The 22,758-nt window shown below is 40.2% G+C and overlaps 1 protein-coding gene across 2 annotated transcripts in view; it reads right to left on the reverse strand.

Annotated features, from left to right (window-relative positions):
* Window positions 1-842: 842 nt before the first annotated feature.
* Window positions 843-22,758, reverse strand: part of PRKD1 (protein kinase D1) — a 140,738-nt gene continuing 118,822 nt past the window's right edge. Inside the window, exons 10-17 of one of the 2 annotated variants that reach the window (XM_063439872.1) lie at window positions 21,432-21,484; window positions 19,429-19,501; window positions 19,200-19,306; window positions 16,723-16,884; window positions 16,499-16,597; window positions 15,824-16,091; window positions 9,506-9,591; window positions 843-2,121 (exon numbers count right to left, since the gene is read on the reverse strand). In XM_063439872.1, the coding sequence (XP_063295942.1) occupies window positions 1,918-2,121; window positions 9,506-9,591; window positions 15,824-16,091; window positions 16,499-16,597; window positions 16,723-16,884; window positions 19,200-19,306; window positions 19,429-19,501; window positions 21,432-21,484 (1,052 nt within the window). In that variant the 3' untranslated portion in view covers window positions 843-1,917. Of the gene's footprint in view, window positions 2,122-8,934; window positions 9,063-9,471; window positions 9,592-15,823; window positions 16,092-16,498; window positions 16,598-16,722; window positions 16,885-19,199; window positions 19,307-19,428; window positions 19,502-21,431; window positions 21,485-22,758 lie in introns of those variants that run through there. The other variant, XM_063439873.1, reaches the window with a different exon arrangement.

Genomic DNA, 22,758 nt, shown 5'->3' on the forward strand with positions numbered 1-22,758 from the left:
ACTCTCATGTTTAGGTCATCTCACACTTGATTGAACACAAAATCCCATTGTAAGAATTAGCATATCTTTTATCTGAGCAGTCACAAACTGGGGGGGAAATTGTAGCTAGTTTTATGGGATGTAACCTTCTTGACAGTCCTCACCATTTCTAGCAGTACATGTGAATAGGACATATGGATCATCTTGAATTTATAACAATTCTTATAGATTTAGGCGACACCGACCCCACCGTACATATGTGATGTAAAATTACATTTAATTTTTTTTGTGGGTCATCAATGGCCAAAATGAAATACTGTTAGATGGGATAGACAAGATGTGCATAATACTCCATTCAGAGTTATAATTCTTTAAAGGAACACTCAGCATTTCCCTATAGTGTTAAAAGCTCTAGCTATTTAGCACCCCTGCTCCCTTCCTAAAGAAAGTAAAATCCTACCTTTATTCCAGTCTGCTGTTGCTAGCTCTGCCCCTGATCTGCCTTCTTGGCTGACATCATAAGAAGTTTTAAAAGCCAAAGCCAATCACAATGCTTTCCCTTTGTCAATTCTGATGATCACAGCCAAGGAGGCAGGTTGGGGGTGTGGGCGCATTTGAGAAGATTGTTTTTCTATGAAAAAGTCGCTGTAGGCTTTTTGCAGTAAGCACTGACTAAACTCACCAGAACAACTACATTAAGCTGTAGTTGTTCTGGTGACTATAGTGTCCCTTTAAGTAGACTGCCAATATTTATGGGTTCTCTTCTAGAATAAGAACACACACTACTTCAAAACACCAAGTAATAACCACATTTTTTTTAATTTTTTTTATTTAGGATAGAAATGTAAGAATATAATCTAAAATCTGCCAGGAGAATAATATGGAAAATAAAGAAATAGTTGCTAAATAACACCATATTTGACCTTTAGCAAAAAAAAAAAAAAAATTTAGTAACTTTTTTTAATACAATTAAATGAAAACAAGAACAAATCAGAGGGCTATACGAGTAAAGGTCAAGGAAACCTCGGTAGTGCCCCAGAAAAGGGCATCGGTCCTTGGTTAATCTGTGATCACTTTTTTTGACATATAGTAACATTTTGGATTTGCTGTCCAGCCTGCTCTTGATCCCTGGGTTTTTTGGTCAGCCAACTTCTTAAGGGCATTTTACATAACAAACAAGGACTCGCATGCCAAGAATTAAATAAACACAAGGCTTTCTCTACAGTCAAATTAACAAACAAAAAGACAATAACTGTGACCACCATGAACATTTTTGTTCTGCTTACTGTGCCTGCAACGCATTAGAGAGTGATTACTAAGAATTCCGAAAGACTATAGCTTCTATGCCTGCCATAATAATTGGGCAGACCTGATTCCCTTTTGACCTCATGAGAAAGTGTTTCTCAATCATGTTATTTTAACACAAAAATACAGTGTGTATATGTTAGTTCATATCCACACATTCATTATTAAGACTTTAGAATGCAGCTATTAAGAATTCAGATGCCACCGGTAGACTAATTCAGAACCACAATGCATTGCAGGCCCCGGGAGCAGAAGACAAGTTACATTGTAAACCATCATAATTTCAGAGATTGAATTCTACAAAGAAAAAACGGTCAGGTCCTTACAATGTGTTTTATCCTCAATCTGATATGAATGGCCCCTTCTAGACTGCTCCAGCAGAGCGTTTTCATGAGTCTTTCAAAAGGAATTTAACAGGTTCGGTTGATGCAGCTAGTTAGGGCAGGGTTGGGGTAAATCCTTTCTCAAGAGAAGCCCCTCATGTAATTCTTTGCATCGTTGAGGCTAAAAATCGGTGAATGATGAATATCGTTGGGTTGCCAACTTTACCCCAGCATTTCATCACTTTACCAAAGTGTTCTTTTCCCTGTTACCAGAGTGGTGTAAAAGATACCGAACGGCACAGCCTGGGTGTCAGAGAATACTGACTCTCTCCTCCAGTGCCCTCATTTCCGCATCCTCTGGCTCAATGCAGGACATATGCAAGAGGTGAGGGGGATACTGAAGGCAGTGATCCCCTGCATACATCTCCCAGCGTGGGTCATCGCTTTCGTGAGTGATATAGCGTTCCCCAATTTTGAACTCCAGTTCACGCAGATCCAGCCATGTGTGGTAATCCTAGAAGTTAATTAAATGAGACAATAGTGAAAATGGGCACCACAGTTTTTAGTTGGCAAAAAATACATTGTTTGCTCAGTTCTTGTTTAGTGTGTTTATTTTATTTTATTTTTTATCATAGACATAATGTATGTAAAGGTTTGGACACCCTGTCCAAATTAAAACCCCTCAAAGTGTAGTAATATTTAAAATATTATTGTAGATACATTGCTTTTTTTTTTAACTTACTGAAGAATACAAATATAGGTATTTTTTTCAGAATGCAGATTATCGCATCTAAACTGTTAAACATACCGTATCTATTTGGCTGTCCTCTCAGCTTCCTGGATTGTAAAGCATTTAGCAAATGTATTAATTTTGTTTTAAAAGTGTTCACAACAGCAACATTGCACTTCTATAATTCATCATATACAGGGTTATTTGCTAAACTCGGAATTTAAAGAGAATTTTAAATTGATGGCTTAAGTAGCTGAACTAATAGTATCAATGACAGAGAAGATTTCCAATTTTCTATTTTAATTTAAAAATTCACTTTGAATTCTCATTTTAGTAAATATCCCTGATACAATTAAATAAACATTTTCCAGTGTTTCACTTTATTCTGGCAAAGGGGGTAATTCATAAAAATGTTAAAAGAAGAAAAACAAATTATGACCAATAAAAGTATGCATTACAAAAAGTCAATTTCAATATTTAAGCTGGTGAGTTCAAGTGTTTTTAACCAAAAACCCACTGCCTTTCTTTGACACATTCTTTTAGAATGGTCTTCTCCCCTCCAATATTTCTCAACTTGTTAAATCCCTACAAAGTATAAACCACTGGGATCAGCAACCTATGGCACTCAAGGCTGTCAGAGCCAAACGGGCTTTGGCCTTTCACAAGTCGCAGTAAGACTTCAGATATCGGCCAGTGCAACTCGAGCAGTGATTGCAGGTGGTGAGGGACAATCCTCAATCTATGCATTGCAGCAATTAGAGGAAGTGATCTCAAAACATTTGCACCCAGCACTTGTACATGGGAAACCACACTGGAGTAGAGCAGCCTGCAACAGCTATTCCACTGGAGCTCTTGCCCTTGACCTGTACCTGGCCATCCACGTCCCTACTGGACCCCAGGGAAGCCACCCACACTGCTAGATATACACAGAGCTGCAGAATAAGCCTCCCCCTCATACAAATAATACACACAGACACCACAAGTAGTCCCACACAAACACACACTACCAAACACACAATGTGACATATCATCCAGACACACAATTCCACAAACTACGGTACCATCATATGGCTATGTTATCTCGATACCTACACCATTAATCTACTTAGTCACACCTCGTTACCCAGATACCTCGGTTTATGTTAAAGCATAACACGACTTATATGGACCTCCCAAAGTCCACGGATACACCATTTAGGTACAGACTTTTAATACTCAGCACTGATTGATACTTATATGCTTTGTTTTATAATCTGATGTTATATACTTGTTCCATCCCACTATGTAACCAGACGGATGTATTTTTCTATTGTACCTGCATTTCTTTACCTTAATAAAGTATTATTAAAAAGAAAAAAAAAAAATGTTCATATTCTTTTATAGAGAGGCCTAACTGCCCGACTACATATTGTAAACAACAAAATGCACGTTAACCATATTTTTTAAATAACCTGTTATTAATCTCATAAAACGTCCCCAATCATTGAGGAATTCTACATCCTGTATAATTATTACATAAACAACACAAAACAAAAAAAAAAGTCTTGCAAATAAATTTTAAGGGATTTTTATTAAATCATTCAAAGACTTCTTATAAAACTCTGGGGTCCCGTATCAGTTATCAGAGGAACTGGAGGTGAAATCTTGCTAAAATCACAATCTGTCAGAAGAACTGGTAATATTTTCCCATATAACTCTCTTTATCTCATGTTGTCAAAGTTAAACTATAAAACCAAGGGAAAATCTAGATTTGTAATCACTCCAGCTTCCTTCTTATGTTATATTAACTCCAATTGCGTAATTGTAACCACAACTGTTTTTGAGTACTAACACACACACACACAAAGTTACAACGATATTTAAATGTAGTAATTATACAGGATGTAGCAACCTCAGTGACTAGAAAAAGTAATGGTAAAGAAACACTCCAAGCACCGTACTCACTACAGCATGCTGTAGTGGTTGTGGGGCCAGGAGAGTCCTGGCACCCACCCAATATGAGTCAAACCATTTTAGAATTGGTTGACTTCTTACCTATGGTCCACCTCAACTACCAATGATTGAGAGCCAGTAGTAGTTCCAGATGTTCCTCAGATGATCACTCTCAGCCAATGAGCTAAACCCTGCACTGCAAGCAGACCCCAGATAACAAGGCAAACCAATTACTGTAGACTCTTCCACAAAATACATGTATATAGTATGTGTAATGGCTTTGAAAACCATAGTGTATCAGCACAATGCAAAGAATGTCACCATAAAGAACTAAGTGGTTTATGTTTTATAGGAATTAAAGTAACACGTCACGCACCATAACTGCTATGGCGCTACGAGTGCCCTGCTGCAACCCCACTGAGGGTTTAACGTCTTACGTTGGGTCCGCCCGGTGCAACACCCGCCTCCACTACTAACACAAGAGAGCTAGATGTTCCTAATCAAGAACTTTTATTAGTTCTGTGAGTTAAGGCCTGCAGTGTAGGAATTAGCTTTCCGAGTTCAGAAGAGCGAACAGTAATGCTTATGTTGCTTCGGAGTGTCCCTCTTAGAAAGTCAATATTCAGTTAAACCCCAGTATTCCCTTGAACTTCTTGTGGGATTCATCAATAGAAATGTTTTTTTTGGGTATAACTAGTGGCAAATTTTTTGTTAACGTGGGCACTTAGAGGGCGTATTTTTATTTTTAAAGTGCATAAATCGCAGTATGTCTTTATATCTGTCCCTACTCATTGTCTGGGGAAAAATGTGGGTATTGCAAATGGGGTTTGTAGACCAATACATTGTAATTGTGTTTTTTTTAATGATCCCCATTAGCATTGTCAGTGCCCAGAATTGTTTCAATTCTGCCACACTGGTTGGGTTCCATCTCTTTCCTGGCGATATCTTGATTGTGTGCCAGATACTGCTCAGTTTACAGATAAGTCTGGATGACTATCTCCCCAAAATTCTCATCCCCCAGAAACAGCTACAGACAGGTCAGCTTGTATGCCAGGATTGGCAGTGAACTCTGGGATGTCTGGTGAAAAATTATTAGGGGGTACCCAGTCATCTGTGCCATGTTCAGCATTAGGGGAATCAGCGATTTCTCCTGATAGTCCTGCAGTATCTGGCACATAGTCCCTGTCTTCTGCATCACTCTCTGAGGCAGTGTTGGTCGCCTCTGAGTCAGCCGCTAACAGGGCATAAGCCTCCTCTGCGCTATACTTCCTAAGCAATATGTATTAAGGTAATAAACTTTAACTTTTTTTGTTTTTAAACATGTTTTTGTCTTTTCACCCCTAACTCGCTTATCACTAAATTCCCCAATTCTCACTAAATTCCACCTACCCCCACTAACTAAATCACATATTAATAAAATTAAATATTTAAATTTAACCCCTTAGGGTAAAAATAAAAAAATAGATCACAGTAAAGTACTGTGATCTGTATTTTGATCACTGCTGGCAGTGATCAATCAGCATTTCAGCAGGGAAAGGTACATTTTTTTTTTTTTTTTTAAAGAACAGGGTAAAGGGGATTTGGGAAACAATGTAACAATGATCAGTCTCTCTCAACTTCAAAAACCCACAAGAGGTGGAGGGAGGCGGATCTGATATCCCAGCAGCATTGTGACCGCTGTGACTGGCTGTCACAGCAATCATGTGGGCTGAGACATCGTGATTTGCTGTTGCTGGTCTGCCCCTGACTCGGAGGCGCCCAGCAACAGCGTTAATCCCGCGATCACCTTTTTTTTTTTTTTTTTTTTTTTTTTTTTTAAGGGTTACTCCAAGCACTATGACATCTTCAGTGATTTAAAGTGGTCATGGTGCCTTGAATCTGTACGTACGGCATTTCAATGTGAAACTGCACATATAGAAATTAACCATTCTGCTGCTGGAGGTATAACTCCACTTCCAACAGCGTCATCAGCCTGGCTAATTGCTTTGCACAGAATAATAGTCCGCTCCAACCACCATGACCACTTCAGTAATTTGAAGTGGTCATGGTGGTAGGAGCCTGGGTGTGCAGTGTTTCTGCTTGAATTGTTTTCCAGACTACCAAATGTCAATTCTGTGCATATTTTACATCTGTCGTCAGCGATAACTGCACACTGGAAACAGACGTAAGGAGATTCTTCTTGCAAGCAGAGCACCTGTAAAAGGAAGATGGTTTTCCCTTCCTTCCTATTTGGATTGAATTTGTCTTAAATTGAAAATATCTCGTTCCCCTGCACAGGCATGCATGTGCTGTGAGCTGCTGAAACGGTCCGATCACAAGCTTCTCTATGAGATCAGTACCGCATTAAAGGCAATTTATTTATTTTAAGGGGTGGGGTTATTAGCAATGTCCAGTATGGAATTGTATGCCCTAAAAAGCAAAGTTTGAAAAAGGGTTGAAGTAATCTTAAAGGGACACTCCAGGCACCCAGACCACTTCTGCCCATTGGAGTGGTCTGGGTGCCAACTCCCACTACCCTTAACCCTGCAAGTGTAATTATTGCAGTTTTCATAAGCTGCAATATTTACCTTGCAGGGTTAACTCCTCCTCTAGTGGCTGTCTGCCAGACAGCCACTAGAAGACACTTCCGTGTTCATAAAACACGAAAAGTATGTTATACGACACTGGACGTCCTCACGCTATGTGAGGACATCCAGCGTCGCTGAAATCCCCATGGGAAAGCATTGAAATCATTATTCAAAGCTTTCCTATGGGGAGGTCTAATGCGCATGCGCAATAGGTCAATAGGTCTCCCCTGCCGGCTGACGTCGGTGGGGGAGGAGCTGGGGAGGAGCGTAGGTGGAGCCTAACAGAGCGACGAGGGACATCGGCGCTGAATACAGGTTATTCACTGAAGGGGTTTTAACCCCCTCAGCAACCTGAGGTGCAAGGAAGAGGGGACCTGCAGTGCCAGGAAACCGGTTTGTCCCTTTAATTGTGTAAAACTGACTCTGTAGCACTTGATCATATTGAACCCAAATCCATAAGGCATTGCTTAGTAGATCTATGGCAAATGAAACATGCATGCATTTAATCCTTTTTTTTTCCATTGGGGGATATATCTGAAAACAATTAGCAAAAGCTGCAGATATCTTCTCTGAAGCCTGCTTTCACAGCCCAGAGATTCCGTGGCTGTCTAATCACAGACTTCAAAATGCAGCTCAATGAGAATTCTCCATTGTATAATGCTTTATGGGATTTTGGATGACTCTGATGTCCTCATGCGTAGTGTGAGGACATCCATAATCAGTTGGGTGACCAAAAGTTGTCTAACCACCTGGAAGTCCCTCTTAGTGGCTGTCGGTAGACAGCCACTAGAGGTGGAGTTTACCGTGCCAGGAAATTATTGCAGTTTATTAAAAACTGCAATTGTTAGCACTGCACCAAGACCACTTTAATGAACTGAAGTGGTCTGGGTGCCTATAGTGTCCCTTTAATATTTCCAGGAACATGTCACACCATGCAGAATTGTATTTACGTCTTTTTCACTTGGAAAATCAGCTAAAATGATTTGGTCAAATACATGTAGCTGTATTTTCAAGTAAATAGAATGAACTTAATACAGCTGCCTGTAGTGGTTATGGTGCTAGAGTGTTCCTTTTAAGGGGCCCCCAAAGCAACTGAGCTATTACAGCGAGATGTAGTTATGTTGCGCCATCCCCAATCTAATATCAAATCATTTGATGGAGGGGTGGGCAATCTGCGGCCCTCCAGATGTTTTGGACTACATCTCACCTGATGCTTCGCTAGCATTATGGCCCTAAGAGCATTATGGGAGATGTAGTCCAAAACATCTGGAGGGCCGCAGATTGCCCACCCCTGATTTAACGGATCAACCAAGCAGGGCTCTTACAGGACATCTCTCCCCCTTTCACCACATTGATGCATTATCAGTGTGGCCAAGAATAGAGAGGTCTCTTGAACAGACAGTTTGATATTAAAATGAGGGAAAGTTCCAGGAACCTATAAGCAGTATAACCACTACCGACCGCTGTAGTTATTATGTTGCTTAGAGTGTACCTTTAATACCTGCTCAAGCGCGAAAGGAATAGAGAAAATGTCATGTCAAAATGATTACAGTTCCAGTATGTAATCACGGAGGAATCAGTGATACTAACTATCTAGCATTTCAGTACATATGATCACGCTCAGAAACGGTCACCAGAGACAGAAAGCATTAATAAATGGTCTTACTCTCACAACCTCAGAGTCCACATCTCATTATTTATATACACACACATACACACGCTTTAAACCTCTTCAGCAAGTTAGAGCTGGAGGGTGATTGTTTAAAACAGTGGGAAATGGGATATCCCATTGAACAATGATCCTCCAAGTCTAACTTGCTGCAGTTAGCAGAGGCTAAAAAGATTTAAAGTAAGTCTGGCTACCTCCTCCACTTTTTAATGATGCAATGGAAGCAGTTTGGAGGAAAGTACAGATTCTGAGTCTTTTAAATTACCTTTTTGGAGTGTTTGGTAGTTGCTAATAAGCACAATCCAAACAAAACTAAATTTAGGGAGGTTAATTGCAACAACCTACATATACATATATAGTGATTTTTGTTTCCCCTTCCCACCAACACATTGCATTGTTACCAATGTTCGCAGAATAGATCAATGATAAAAAGCTCAAAATATTCTATGAGACACAGCATGGTGTCCATGTATGGTTCCATGGTAAATAGTAGGGCGGCACCATGTGGGACAGACAATATGTTAGGAGCCACAGCAAGGGGACCAGAACCCCACACCCTTTTTTTTTTTTGCATAGCAACTAAAACTGTACTATAACCACTTCTTCAAACTGTAGTGGTTAAGTTGCTTAGAGTGCTTGTATCAGGGTCTACAGGGTCAATCGGATGGGTTTTCTGCTCAAATATTCTGGTACAGTTAGACAAAACCCAGGTCTTTCACTGGCACCCACACACTTCCCTGATAATTACACGTCTGCATTGTCAAGTGCAAATCTGTCCAGCTTTTGTTGGCAATCATAGAGGGTGGGTTAGCCCTTCTTTCACCATGTTTTTGTTACGCTACTCCAAGACAGTTTGCAATATTTGGGCACTGTCCCCAGTACTCTCTCAAACAGAGCTGCAGTACTTTTAGTGCTCTGGGTGTCAGTGATAACAAATGTAATGTAGATGTAGGTGATATATGCTACCTATAAGATTCCTTTGTATGGAGAGTGGACTTACTTGTAGCCATGGGTGGTAAAGGGTCTTGTCCACACTGTAACGCTTTCTCATTTTCACCTGCAGCAAGTTGTTGATAAGATCGATGGCTATAAAAAGACAAATGTGCAGTGAGCAAATGTGGAAAAATTTACAACAGTTCATTTTTAATTCTGTTAAAATCAATGCTCAAGTTCCATCTCATTTTTATATTCAGAGGAAACTTTAAAGGAACACAAATGTGTATTCCTGACTGTATATTGTTAACACTATTTAGGTGGCCGGCCTCCTTAAATACAGTAAAAACGCACCTTTACTTCAGCGCTGTGCAGGTCTGCCAATTCTGTCCCCGCCCCTGGTCCTCCACCTTGGCTGACATCATCAGAATTGACAATCTTCCATAGGAAAGCATTGGATTGGCTGAGATTGGCAATGCTAATGATCGTAGCCAAGGAGGCCGGATCCAAACACTGCCCTGGCTAATCAGCACCTCCTCATAGAGATGTAGAGATGAACATTGTGCAGCACTGCCACAGGAAGCACCTCTAGTGGCCGTCTGAAGAGTGACCACTGGAGCATTCATTAGAGAGCAAGGGAAACACTGCCTTTTTTCATAAAATGCAGGGTTTACAGCAAAATGCCTGCAGAGACATAATATACATCAAGATGTAGTTGTTCTGGTGACTATAGTGTCCATTTTAGTCTATAGACACTCTCACAGTGAAGAGATTAAGGCTAATATTTTCAATTCAAATCAATTCCACTAATTTGTTATAGTTTAACCCCTTAAGGACACATGACATGTGTGACATGTCATGATTCCCTTTTATTCCAGAAGTTTGGTCCTTAAGGGGTTAAGCAGGATCATCGTAAAGTGATCAGGAAATGTACAATCTGTGCATCTGACAGGGTTCGTGAAAGTGGGAATTCTAGATGTCATTCAATGTGAATTTAAAATTAAAGGTTAAAATAGCCAAAATGGAAAATTTGGGGAACGAGTGTAGTCTTAAATGTGAAATTCACAGTGAAGGCTTACTTTATCAAATAACTATGTGGCAGTTGGCTGTAGTGGATTCTGTACTTAAAATTACCCTTTAGGTTAGGATGTATCCCATCTGCAAAGAGCTAAAGGCGGAGACATTCTATTGGTGATTAAGCCCTATTCGATATTTCTCCCAGAATAGCACCTGTTTTGGCCTTTGCAAATCGTCCCAATAATAAGCATAGTTTGGCTCAGAAACACCTGAAAACCCTCAACAAGAACAAAGACGGGAACGGTCACGGACAAACTATTTTATTTTTACATAGAAAAACAAATCTCATAAAAATGACTCTGCTGCATTTTTATTTATTTTTTTCTTTGTAACCTAAATGATTCATCTGCCTTTTCAGAACTGTCCTCTCTACAAATCTGGAGTGGTAGATTGTCAAGTTTGGACATGAGGAAAGAAACAAATGATTTTATTTGTGTTTGTTTAATCATGTTTTTTCACTACATTAGCAGATGACTAGTGTATTACTCATCACAGCCTCTCTGAAAGCAGGAGGCGGAGTGGACAGGTTTAGTATGTATCCATTAATGTAGTGAATAAGCACTGATTTTACAGCTCTTGGAAGACATCTCTCTATGTCACTAAAACACAACCTTGGCAACCAACATTTTGTTAATGTGCCAAAAAAAATTACACACTTTTTTTTTTTTTTTTTAAATGTCCCCCTCTCCTTTAATTTGTCTACACCGATCTCTACTTTAAGATGATCTAGCTACATCAAAAGTATACGATTTCCAAAAATGTCCCTTTGGAGAAAGGTTTGTGGTTTTTTTTCCCACTTTTTCAATGGGGAAAAAAAAAATATGATAAAATGTATTTCTCTTTCCAACACAATTTCTATCATTTCTCAGAAAATCTAACTCAGGCTGAAGCAGGTCTTGCTGTGAATTTCAGCACAGTGATCCTGCGGGGGTATCCAATGCGTTTTACACGAAGTCAACAGAGGGGATCCGAACGAGTTCTTTGATTGCCCAGCTGTGTTTGTAATAGCCCTGATACACTGCATCAAGCACTGTCAGTGTCATTCACTAGACCGTGAATTGTCAGGAATTGCACATTTTATAGCTATGGTTCAAGCTTGGGTATTTTCACCTTTAAGTTGTAATTTTTTCGATACTTGCTCCCTTGGTAGTTGTCCACTATTGGTATTTAATTTCAGCTTGTTTACACCAAGCATCATTTAATATTTATTACAGAGATATAGTAACAATAAAACCCACAGTAAAATAGTCTGATCTCCTCTCTCTTGGCTATGCAAACATTAATTTCTTTGGAAAAAGAATGTTCCCCCCCCCCCGTATGGTTGACAATGCAAAATGAGGATTTCATAAATATAGAATCTTTGAATAGAATCTTTTGTGTTGGAACTCATTTGGAATATATACTGAGACAAAGTAAGAATTACTTTGTATCAGTATTTTTCCTACGCCTGACACTTCTAGGCATTGGGCTTAGCTACTGTCGTCAAGAAATGTCAATTCCCTAGTTGTCACCAGTGATGGCTGAAGGGAATTGGCTGTCTATGGAGGATCCCGTGCTCTCACGGGGGGCGCCCTCCATAGCCTCAATACTGTACTCTCGCACATACAGAGAGTACAGAAAAAGACCAGCTGGAAAAACATGGCAGTGCACGTGAGGCAAAGGTTCAGATAAATTAAACACATATAAGTGTCCCCTGGCGATGTCACTGTTGGTGGTCTTTGCATATGATGCAATGTCCCCAGAAGGTGACAGTGATGCTTTAAAGGAACACTATAGGCACCCAGAACACTTCTGGGTACAGTGTCCCTATTGCACTGTTTACATTGCAGCACTATATAAGTTTCCAGTGGCTGTCTACCTGATAGCCACTAGAGGCGCTTCCGGGATGTAATCAGACGCTGGACGGCCTCACACTCTGCATGAGGACATCCAGCATCAGCTATTTCCCCATAGAAAAGCATTGACTCAATGCTTTCCTGTGGGGAGGGCTTAATGCACATGTGCTACTTGCCGTGCTTGCGCACGAGGGGCGTCTGAGGAGGGAGGGGCGTCTGAGGAGGCAGAGCCGCGACCCTTCGCCGACGGACATGGGCGCTGGGGTCAGGTAAGTAACTAATTTTTTTTTTTTTTTTAGTTCTTTATTTAGGTTGTGCATGGGTTAACAGACAGGTTTACACCGCCACAACAGCTGGTGACGACAGAGCAGTAGAGATTAATATATAACAATGTGGCTTGATTTGCATTGCACATTTTCTTTTTTTTTTTATAGTCCAAAAATAACATACTGACTTTTTTTTTTAGAAGTGTAAAGGGTCATAAGCTTAATAAAACAAACACTTCGGTGAGTCATATCAGTACATCAGAAGTATGCATTTTAAGGTTAAATGAGGGCACAGTGCCCACAAGGAGCACTTAGGTGATACCAGCTAGATTGATGCCACAGATTGGTGCAAGATTAAAATAAACTATGAGCACAAAATAAGGAAAAACTAAACTTGTTGCTCAGACCAGCAAGTTATTGAAAATGGGGGTGCCTGTGGGGAGTGGGGCCCTGTTGGGGAGGATCATCATCCTATGCCCACTGATCCATACAGCCTGCCCCAAGGTATAATCAAGTACTGTGATTCTACAAGGCCACCCCACCAGCCCCATTCTCTGATACAGTCCAGTACAGTCCGTTCGCTTCCCACGGTTTGGATGGAATCCTAGGATCCTCCTGCTTGTAGCCGGCATTGTCGTTGAGCATAGAGTACCTGGATTTGTGAGCAGTGCCTGGGTATATGTCCCCGTGTGGGCTGAGGTCTAGGTGGGTGGCGGCAGATCTTGGAGTGGCGGCTGTAGAGTGGAGGCGCCGTCTTCCTCCTTCCTCCCCTCCATTGAGCTGACTGCACTGTGAATGTTGTGGCCAGTGCTGGCCGTGTTGCTGATGTCTGATTTTCCGCGGTCTGTGGAGGTAAGTCTCGTTTCAATTGCCTCTTGATGGCAGCACGTAGTCGAGACCACAGGAGTTTAAAGGCTTTTTCAATGCGCTCTTCAAAGTGGGCACATGTCGGTGGCCACTTGTGAGCCTCGTGCGGACAGCTCGGGAGGTTTTGGTTGCCGGATGTCCCCGACACCCTGCTTCCCAGCAACGTTTAGGTGAGTACTCTGTGGAGGACCGGGATATCTCCCTCGGTCCCAAAGGGGGGGGGAGGGGGTTGCGATGAGTGAGCGCCCCTCCGCGAGCCAGAGAACCGGGAAAGCGGCCGTCTCTCCGCGGCTCCTACTGGTTTAGGCCACAAGCTTCGATTTGGACACGCAGGCTTGGGGAAACTCGAGTTGGGTATCCCCGGGTGCAGTGGTGTCTTCCGGTCAGGGTGATTGCTGTTTGCAGCCAGTGTCACCAAGTGGTCGGGCAGTACACCCCGAATCTTGGCCCCAGACGCAGGAGCTCTTGGCAGGTACGTCTGGTCCGCTTGGAGTCAAGCTCCGCCCCCCCCCCCCAATAAATGGTATTTAACTGTGTATTCACTGTGGAGGATCGAGGGGGGAGGAAGTGGGAGCTATAGTGCCATGAATACAGATTTGTATTCCTGGCACTATAGTATCTCTTTAAATATACTTAAATATAAAATTGGACAACTGTGAACAAATGCAGCAGAAGGCAAGTTTTAAATATAAATTCACTTGCTTTTTGCATGCGAACCTACAGAAATCTACTAGATTTGCCCCCTAGCAGCGAGTGTGTAAAGGGTTAAAATAAAAGTTTATAAAATTTAGTTGATATAACTTAATATTTTTATTCTTGAGGTATATTGGATCCTTTCACAATGTTAACCCTTTTTCAAATGGAGTAAGCCATCATAAAATCGTACATTTGAATTAGAGTTTGCAATGAAGCGTTGTTGGAATTGGCCACTATCTGCCTGCAAATTCAGTCCAACTAAATTGTGTAAATATGGCTGAACCGAATTTGCAGGCAGATGGGGCCAATGCTACTGAATCTGGGCATTTCCATAATTCACTTCCGAATTTTAGACTTTCTGTTGCATCCAGACAGGTTAAAATCCAGTCTATGTTCTATCTAGAGGTTGCAAAATCCAGTTGCTGTTAAAAATTAAAGGGTTACTCCGTCTCCAAGCATTGCTACAGTGGGCTCTAGAGGTTCTGATGTCAGGAGTACCCTGGCCGCTTATCCTAGTAATAGGGCAAATTGTTATGAAACTATTTGCCCTCTTACCTGGGTCTCCACCAGGTGCCAAGTGTAATCAATGGGCGATCCCACCGGCCATTCCTTGGCTGAGTGTGTTCGCCAGCCCAGAACTCTGACCAAGTGGTTAAACTTGATATGTGCAGCATTCCATAGCGCAATGCTGCAAATACAGACTCCAGGCATTACAACCACATTAACACACTGAAGTAACCCTTTTAGAACACTATCTGATATATTGCAATCTGAATAACCATGAAACATACAGAATTATTTCTGAGAAGCTGGGCCTCAGGCATCAACGTTTTAGTGAGTCACCCTGCTGATTTATCGTATGAAGGCTCTTCTTACAAAATAGGAAGAATGACTGCTAAAATTCAGCATTACCACATTTAAGGGGGTTAACAACTTCCATAGTATTATTCTAATGCCTCACCTACTAAAAGGGCTAACATTTTACTGGCAAAATGTATTGTCACTGGAATTATTACAATATTGGTCCTTAAGAAGTTGATGTGCTTCTATCATCACTTTAAAGGAACACTCCAAGTACCATAACAACCACATCATGCTGTTATGGTGCCTGGCCTGGGCACAACTCTTTTCCTATTCACAGCCAGAAGTTCTGACGTGAGTGCTGGTAGCTACTGTTAGCTCTAGTGAGCTACGGTTTGCCATGCAGGGCCAGCTCACTTGCTGAGGTCATCAGTCAATCACTCTTAATCAATAAGCTAAGATCTTCTGGCTGAGCGGAGACGGGCAGTGGCGGCCACTTCTGGCACATGAATCACTACAATGAACTGTAGTGGTTATGGTGCTTGGAATGTTCCTTTTAAAAGAGAATAAAATCAGATTGTGCTAAAGATAGAATCTTGCTTAAAGGTAAAATCGAACAAGCCATTGTGTCTTTGTTTTTGTTTTTTTACATAAATGTAAAAGACACATTTTATGATACATGTTGTCCTTAGTCAAACTTTAGAATTCCTACCCCATCAGAACAACACTGAACTTTATTCACACTCCTTTAAGTTAGTAAAAAAAAAAAAAATTATTAACTTAAAGGAGGATTTATTTTGCCGTGACAGATGTAATTTAAAATAGTTCACAAATAATGCTTACCATCAGGAGAGGTCTCCCTCCAAGGGTTTGGTGGATACATAAAAGCTGCATTCTGGATTTGGTCGTGAATATCCTCGTCCTCATTGAAGGGGAATGTCCCACTAAGACTGACGTAGATTATGACCCCCACAGACCACATGTCTAGTGATCGGTTGTAACCGCGATTTCTAAGCACCTCTGGGGCTAGATAGGCAGGAGTCCCCACCACTGAACGCCGGAATGACTTCTCTCCAATTATACGAGCAAAACCAAAATCACACAGTTTAACCTGGAGGAAGCATAAAGTCAGAACCCTTAGTAATTAAACTCAAACTACACCAGGGAAGTAATGTCAATATTGACACTGTTACAAATTTACCTACAAGAGACAGTGATATACACACATTCTATCACAATGTTTCCTACAAGCAAAAGCAAAAAGCACTCACTTAATGCAGATTTAGCTTCAAAATAGTGTAAAGCTAGGGCTGGTGTAGAGCATACAGTCTTTAAAGTTATCCAATCAATTTATCTGTGGCTTAATGTTGACAACAAATCCAAACCTAAAACAGATAAGCTCCACTGAGCTAAGCACAGCTGTGCAGAGCCACTACAGCTAGTCTTCTCCAAAACAGGGCACATTTGTTTTGTGAGGCTACTTCGGTTTTAGGCATAACCGAATTTTTTGTTTCTAACCTGTGGGAAAGGATCTGATGAGGCAAGTAGCACGTTCTCTGGCTTTAAATCGCAGTGGACAATGTTCTTAAAATGAAGGTGACGTAGTGCGACCAAGATCTGAAAGAAAGCCAGGACCAATTATTCTAAATAAAATATGCAGAGAATAATTTACAATACAATTTTTTTTTTTTTTTTTTTTTTTTAAATGAGCTGTGAGCTAAAGTATCTAGTTCCGTACTTACCTGAGTGACTAAAAACTTTGTGATGCGTTCGGGTAACCGTCCCTTTTCACTGGACAAGATCATCTCAAGCATGTCACCATGCAACTTCTCCATGACCACAAACACCCGTTCTGGTGTCTCGAACATACACTCCAAGTTGACTACTCCTCTGTGGTGCAGATTCTAAAAAGAATTATAATTTATATAACATGTTACTTTTCATTCTCCTCCTGCAATCCATTCCAAAATAACAGCGTTAATACTATGTGTACTTTAAGTCATAAAAGGTTAGTGTATTAGTAAGTCTTGGGAAAATGATAGGTTACACTAATGTGGAAAATAAATTTAATTCAGTTTATGTGGCTTGCCAATACGTGGTAATATTCCCAAAGGGAGATCGTTTGATGTGATATAAAAAGTGGATGAACGGCTATTCAGCAGACCGAAGCAGTGCAATATTTGGTCTTGAAAAAGTGTGCTCCCAATTGAAAGTCAAACATATGGCTGTACCCAGGGAGAGAAGTGTGTTAAACCGGTTAGCTTTCCTTTTAATATTGATGATCTAAAATTAAGTTTTTTCTAAACCACATTCACAAGAAACTGTCACACATATAGGCCATTGTGTATGCCATTATGTGACTGTTTCAGCCTTATTCCCTGGATAAGTCCACTCTGTTTGCCAGTTGTTGATGCTGCACCACCTGTACCAATCTTAATTCGCTGGTTGCAAGTAAGTCACCCTGACAGTACCAGGGATTCCAGCTCCTTTGTCATGGTATCCAAAACCGTCCATCCATAATTTTCATCATTAAGAACACTTTTTGGCTATTTTGCAGGTTCCTCGGCCTACTTTGTCAGATGATCTAGCAGCAGACACGCTTCCTACTTCCTTTCTTATCGAGAACATAGGGATTCTGACAGCCAAACCCTGTGAATTCCTCCGATTTAGAGATGAGTGCTAGCAGATAAGGTTTCTGTTTTCTAATCTCTTTTGATGCAATAATTAAATATTTCTCCACAGTCTGCAATGTTTGGCCATAAAACAAAACAGGCAACATTTAAAAAAACTTTTTTAAAAGTCATTGTCAAACCAACCCCATTGCTTCATGCGTGCACCAAATAGGGCAGCTTATAGAGAGGACAGTGAGTTTTTTTGTTGTTGTTGTTGTTGTTTTTATTTTATGAAGAAAAAAAAAAGTTTAGGTGGTGTTGTGATTCACCATGTGTTTTGAAGATTTCCAGTTTGAATAGTCCTGTGAAAATTTGATTTAGCTTTGAATACTTCTTTGCAACTTTGGAAAATGAAACATGTCTCATAGATACAATGCGGGTGACTTGACCACGTATGAGTCATGAAAGTTCCTTTCATGATTCTTCCTTGGTGTTTGTATTAGGATGAATAAAAGTGAGGCTTTTTAGCCAGGTTTCTTTGTCTTTGTTGCTGGCTTAAGGGCAAACTTCTCCTGCCACTCTTGTGAATGATCATGGAAACCTTCTGCTCACAATTTTTTATTTCAGCTTTAAAAGGAATGCTATAGGCTTAGGTTGCCTTTGGTGGAATAGTTGAGACTCTAAATTAGTTAGAGCAAACTTTTTCTCCATTTCGAGATTTTTTTATTTTTAAATTACACTTCTCGTGATCTCAACTAACCAGGGTGCTACAGTTAACCATAATTGGTCTACAGCCACGGCTCTCCAAACTCTGGCCTTCCAGATGTTGCTTAACTACAACTCCCATGATTCTCTGGCTATTTCATTCAGAGTATCATGGGAGTTGTAGTTCAGCAACATCTGGAGGACCCTGGTCTAAACTCTAGCATTGCACAACCATTTAGTGAGGGGTGGTCCTATAACATTCAGAAGTGGGTATTTGGAATAGATTTTAAAGGGCATCATAGGCACCAGAACTAGTACAGCTTAAGGTCGTGGTTCTAGGCCAAAGAGCCTGATTCTGCAGGCTGAACAGTGTAAACGCTACTTCCCGTACAGATGGCGCAATGTTGCGATTTGCTGCGCTTTCTCAAAAGCTTCCCTACGGGAAAACATTTGATGATCGCAGCAGTGGTGAGAAAGACATATTAGGGGAAGAAAGACGACTTAATCTATTTTACTTAAGGGGGTGGGTGCCCAGACATCTAAATAGTGATTAGAACACTATAGCATTAGGAATGTATGCTTGATTTCTAATGCTATAGTATTCCTTTAAATAAAATAAAGCATAAGGATTTTAAGAGGGGGACATAAAGCCAGTTGCAGCGTAAAATTCAAGATAACGACCTGAAAGTTGTATAAATGTTACTTATTACAAAAGGCATAGTTACAAAGCAGGACAAGCTTCCCAACTGTTAAAATGTGGTAAATTTAATCCCACAGTTATATTGAAATGTAGAAAAACTATTTAGTCTTGAATTTAGGCACCTAAGTAACAGAAGATGTTAAATCATAAACTTCTGGGACTGAATTTTTTTTTCCCTCTTAAGAAAGGCATAACTGGGTACCTGTAAAATGGCAACCTCATTGCGCAGTTGGCTCTCCTGCTTGGTCGGAAAACGCAATTTATCAATGATTTTGATGGCCACGTCCCTTCCGGTCTTCCTGTGTTTACCTGGGAGTAAGAGATTCCATATTTACTATCAGAATTTATGAGGAGAGATGAGAGAAAATTTGTAAATATTCCAAGTCCTACAGTTTCCATTTAAATGTAGTTTCGCCATTGAGACCACCTACCTCCATATACAATACCAAACTGTCCAGATCCAAGCACTTCGTCTGGGAAAATCTGATACACTGAGCTAATATCCTGCATGGAAAACAAATTTACCAAGTGAGTCAGTTTTACTTTGACCTATTTACTGGAACTGACAAACTTACATCTAAAACAATCTGTAACTATTACGGGAAGACATTACTATTGGTAAACAACATTAGAACTGTGTAAAAGCAAAAATAAAAGACCATATAAAATGACATCCTTTAAATAAAAGTTTTCCTGCTATAGACCTTTTCTGTGTGTTTCTTCAATATTTCCAGTTTGTGTTCTAGAGGCCACTGATGCCAATTTAAATAGTATTGTTTCCCCCACCATCCCCTGATGCTCTCCAATATCTTGCTCTCTCTGGATAATATACTTTTATTATTTATATAGTGAGTATATAAATCTTTTAAAAAGACTGACTACAAATCATGTCATGTGCACATAACCTTTAGAAAGAAATAGTTCAGCATCTGCTGATGTTCGGTGTTGGTGTGAACCAGGATATAAAAATGTGCTCTACAAGACCTTGTCTCGTGAGAACCAAAAGCATTTAGTCATCCTTCCCCTCTGCTATTGCCCTACCTTGTTATCCATTACCCTTTACTGCGAGAGTCGCATTCTTACACCCCTAAACATTGATAATTGTCAAAGAAGTACACAGCAGTTATCCAAATCCAGGCAGTGTTTGTGGCTCTGTCAGTACAGAGTTTGGATAACTGGAAGTGCTATTCACACTCTATTAGAGCCATGCTTGCGGTTCCATTTAGATCATAGATAACAAGTCCAAAGAATTCTCCAGGTCAGATGCACGTGAAAGTACACGGTTATAAAATAGTGTGAAGGAAAAATGTCAAGACAGGAACTTGTGAAAATATGTTGCTGAAGATTATACTACAGATTGTGTAATACTATGATTTATCGGGGAGTGTAAAAATATCATCTTTACAGTGTCAGTCTGATCTGGATACGGTTTTTAAGCCATCACAGATAAATCTCTAAATCCATTTTTTTTTTTTTTCTTGGCTTCTCACAAGAAATAGGAAGAGCAACAAGTGTTAACATAGTCACAATGGACTTATGGCTAATAATTTATACATAATATCCTGGATTTCATGGAGCTGGAAAACTAAATATCCAGTGTTGGTGCATTCAGCAGGAAAGTGATTGTGATCAGATTTCAACCAAGATATTAAAATTCTTAGACAACATGCTACCTAATTTGTCACATGAAACCCAGTCCTCTAGTTTTAAAATCTACAGGGCCTTTAAAAAACACATTGCTTTGGTGAGTGTCACATGGCTTTAATTCTGTGTTCTGCTTTTCTTATAGATTTTGCATTGGAAGCCAGAGGAGGGGAATGACTCCAAGTTGGATAAATCATCCCACCGGTTGTCCAAATACCCTAAAATGCTTGCTCTATGGAGAAAAAAAATCAAGTCACAGAAAAGAATGAACTGACCGAATCCAAACATTCTAAAAGAGAATATTCCCATCAAGATGTAGATGTAACATCTAGACATGGTCAGTAGACCAGTGCGTTAAAGAGGGAGAAAGAAGAATGTCCTGCTGATTGGCCTGAACATGACTGTACGTACCTGGCTCAGCTAATGAGAGATCAGTGTGAGCTGAACTGTTGACGAGAATCTGCCCCACAGTCGATCACTGTTTTCTTTTCTGCATGGTATTTTAAGGTTGCGATAAGGGGACAGTGATTGGCTGTGGGTCCAAGTCATGTCAGAAGATCGGCTCACATTCATCTCACATAGGCTGTGCCAAGTGCATACACTGCAGGAAGATGAGACTAATGGGTTAGGGATGTTTTGCCATGTAACCTCTCATAATAAAAATTTATATTTTAACCCAAATGTGTGGCATTTGTGTAGATTTTAGAAGTTTTAAAGCACTGCATTTAATCCAAATAAAAAGGTTTACACAGCCCAAGAGCAAATATAGAAATTGTCACCATCTACTTACCACATTCTCCTGCACCTCGCAGTTGGATACAGAGATACTGATTGATACATCCCCTGGAGAGAGTGAGAGAATATATAGGTATTGCTGAGAAAGACATGACAATTACAATCCAGCCCCCTAGATTTCTCACAGTCTCTACTAAAACGCTCTCTTGTCTTTGAACTAAAAGACTTTTACCCACTTCAAGCATGTGCAATGTTTATTACAAAAATCTAGTTTCAAGTGTCAATTATACACTCACACAGCTTCAAACTTCCCAGGATATAGTAGCGTGTGAGCTCGATAAAAGGTACCAAGGTACAAGTTTTTAGCATTACGGCTGTAATATAATGTGTGCAAAGCGTAGGCCAAATAACTCTGCGCAGGTTGAAAAATCACAAAAGATGGAACTGGAGGGATGTATATTCATATTAAGTAGAAGTTTCATATTTAGTTTCCCAAAACTAGGGCAGTGCTTAAAGCAGGTTTGTGCCGTTCTACAGCGAATGCAAGATCTATAATTCTGTGCCAGCCTCCGGCTTGTAGCAAATAATGAGATTTCATAATCCAGCAGTTGGGAAGAGGGATATCTGGTCTAATGTAATGTGCTGATTTTACAAGTATGAAAACACAACAAACATAGAAAATGAAAGCTAAAAGCACTCCATCAAATTTGAATAAGAGTGTACATCAGCATGTATTGTATTGTTCATTAATAAAAGTCTGAGCAAACTGATTTATAGCTTCTAGGACTCCGGTGTGTGAATGTGTCCTGAACAATATTTTAGCATTTGCTTACCAGGTCTACCTCCTATCTGTACGAGACTGTCTCACCTATTCTGCACAGAGGGATTAAAGGAGTTTAAGCATGCGTGGGATAGGCATAAGGCTATCCTAACTATAAGATAAGGCCAGGGACTAATGAAAGTATTTAGTAAATTGGGCAGACTAGATTGGGCCGAATGGTTCTTATCTGCCGTCACATTCTATGTTTCATGTTTCTATGACTTTTTGCACTTTCCTTGCACCATGAGATTGGCTAGCTTGTTTTCAAGGAACATTTCAGCTTGCTAAGGTGCTTTAGGGGTTAACTGCATGTTGCATTTCATACAAGTGCAGATCGGTAAAGCGGACAGCTCAAGTTAAGAGCATCCATAGGGAGGCACTAATGCACGCCCCAATTTTCGTGAATATCAGTTTTACCATTGAAGTGTTCCTTTAATTGATCCTTCAGGTCTGGTTTCAGAATGCACGATCACGCATCGAGCTTTTATATTTACATTATTCAAGGATAGAGATGCGAGGATTCCATTAGGGCAAGGCTGGAAAATTATTATCTTTGTAAATG

The sequence above is a fragment of the Pelobates fuscus genome, chromosome 13 (assembly GCF_036172605.1).
Source record: "Pelobates fuscus isolate aPelFus1 chromosome 13, aPelFus1.pri, whole genome shotgun sequence".
Classification (NCBI taxonomy): domain Eukaryota; kingdom Metazoa; phylum Chordata; class Amphibia; order Anura; family Pelobatidae; genus Pelobates; species Pelobates fuscus.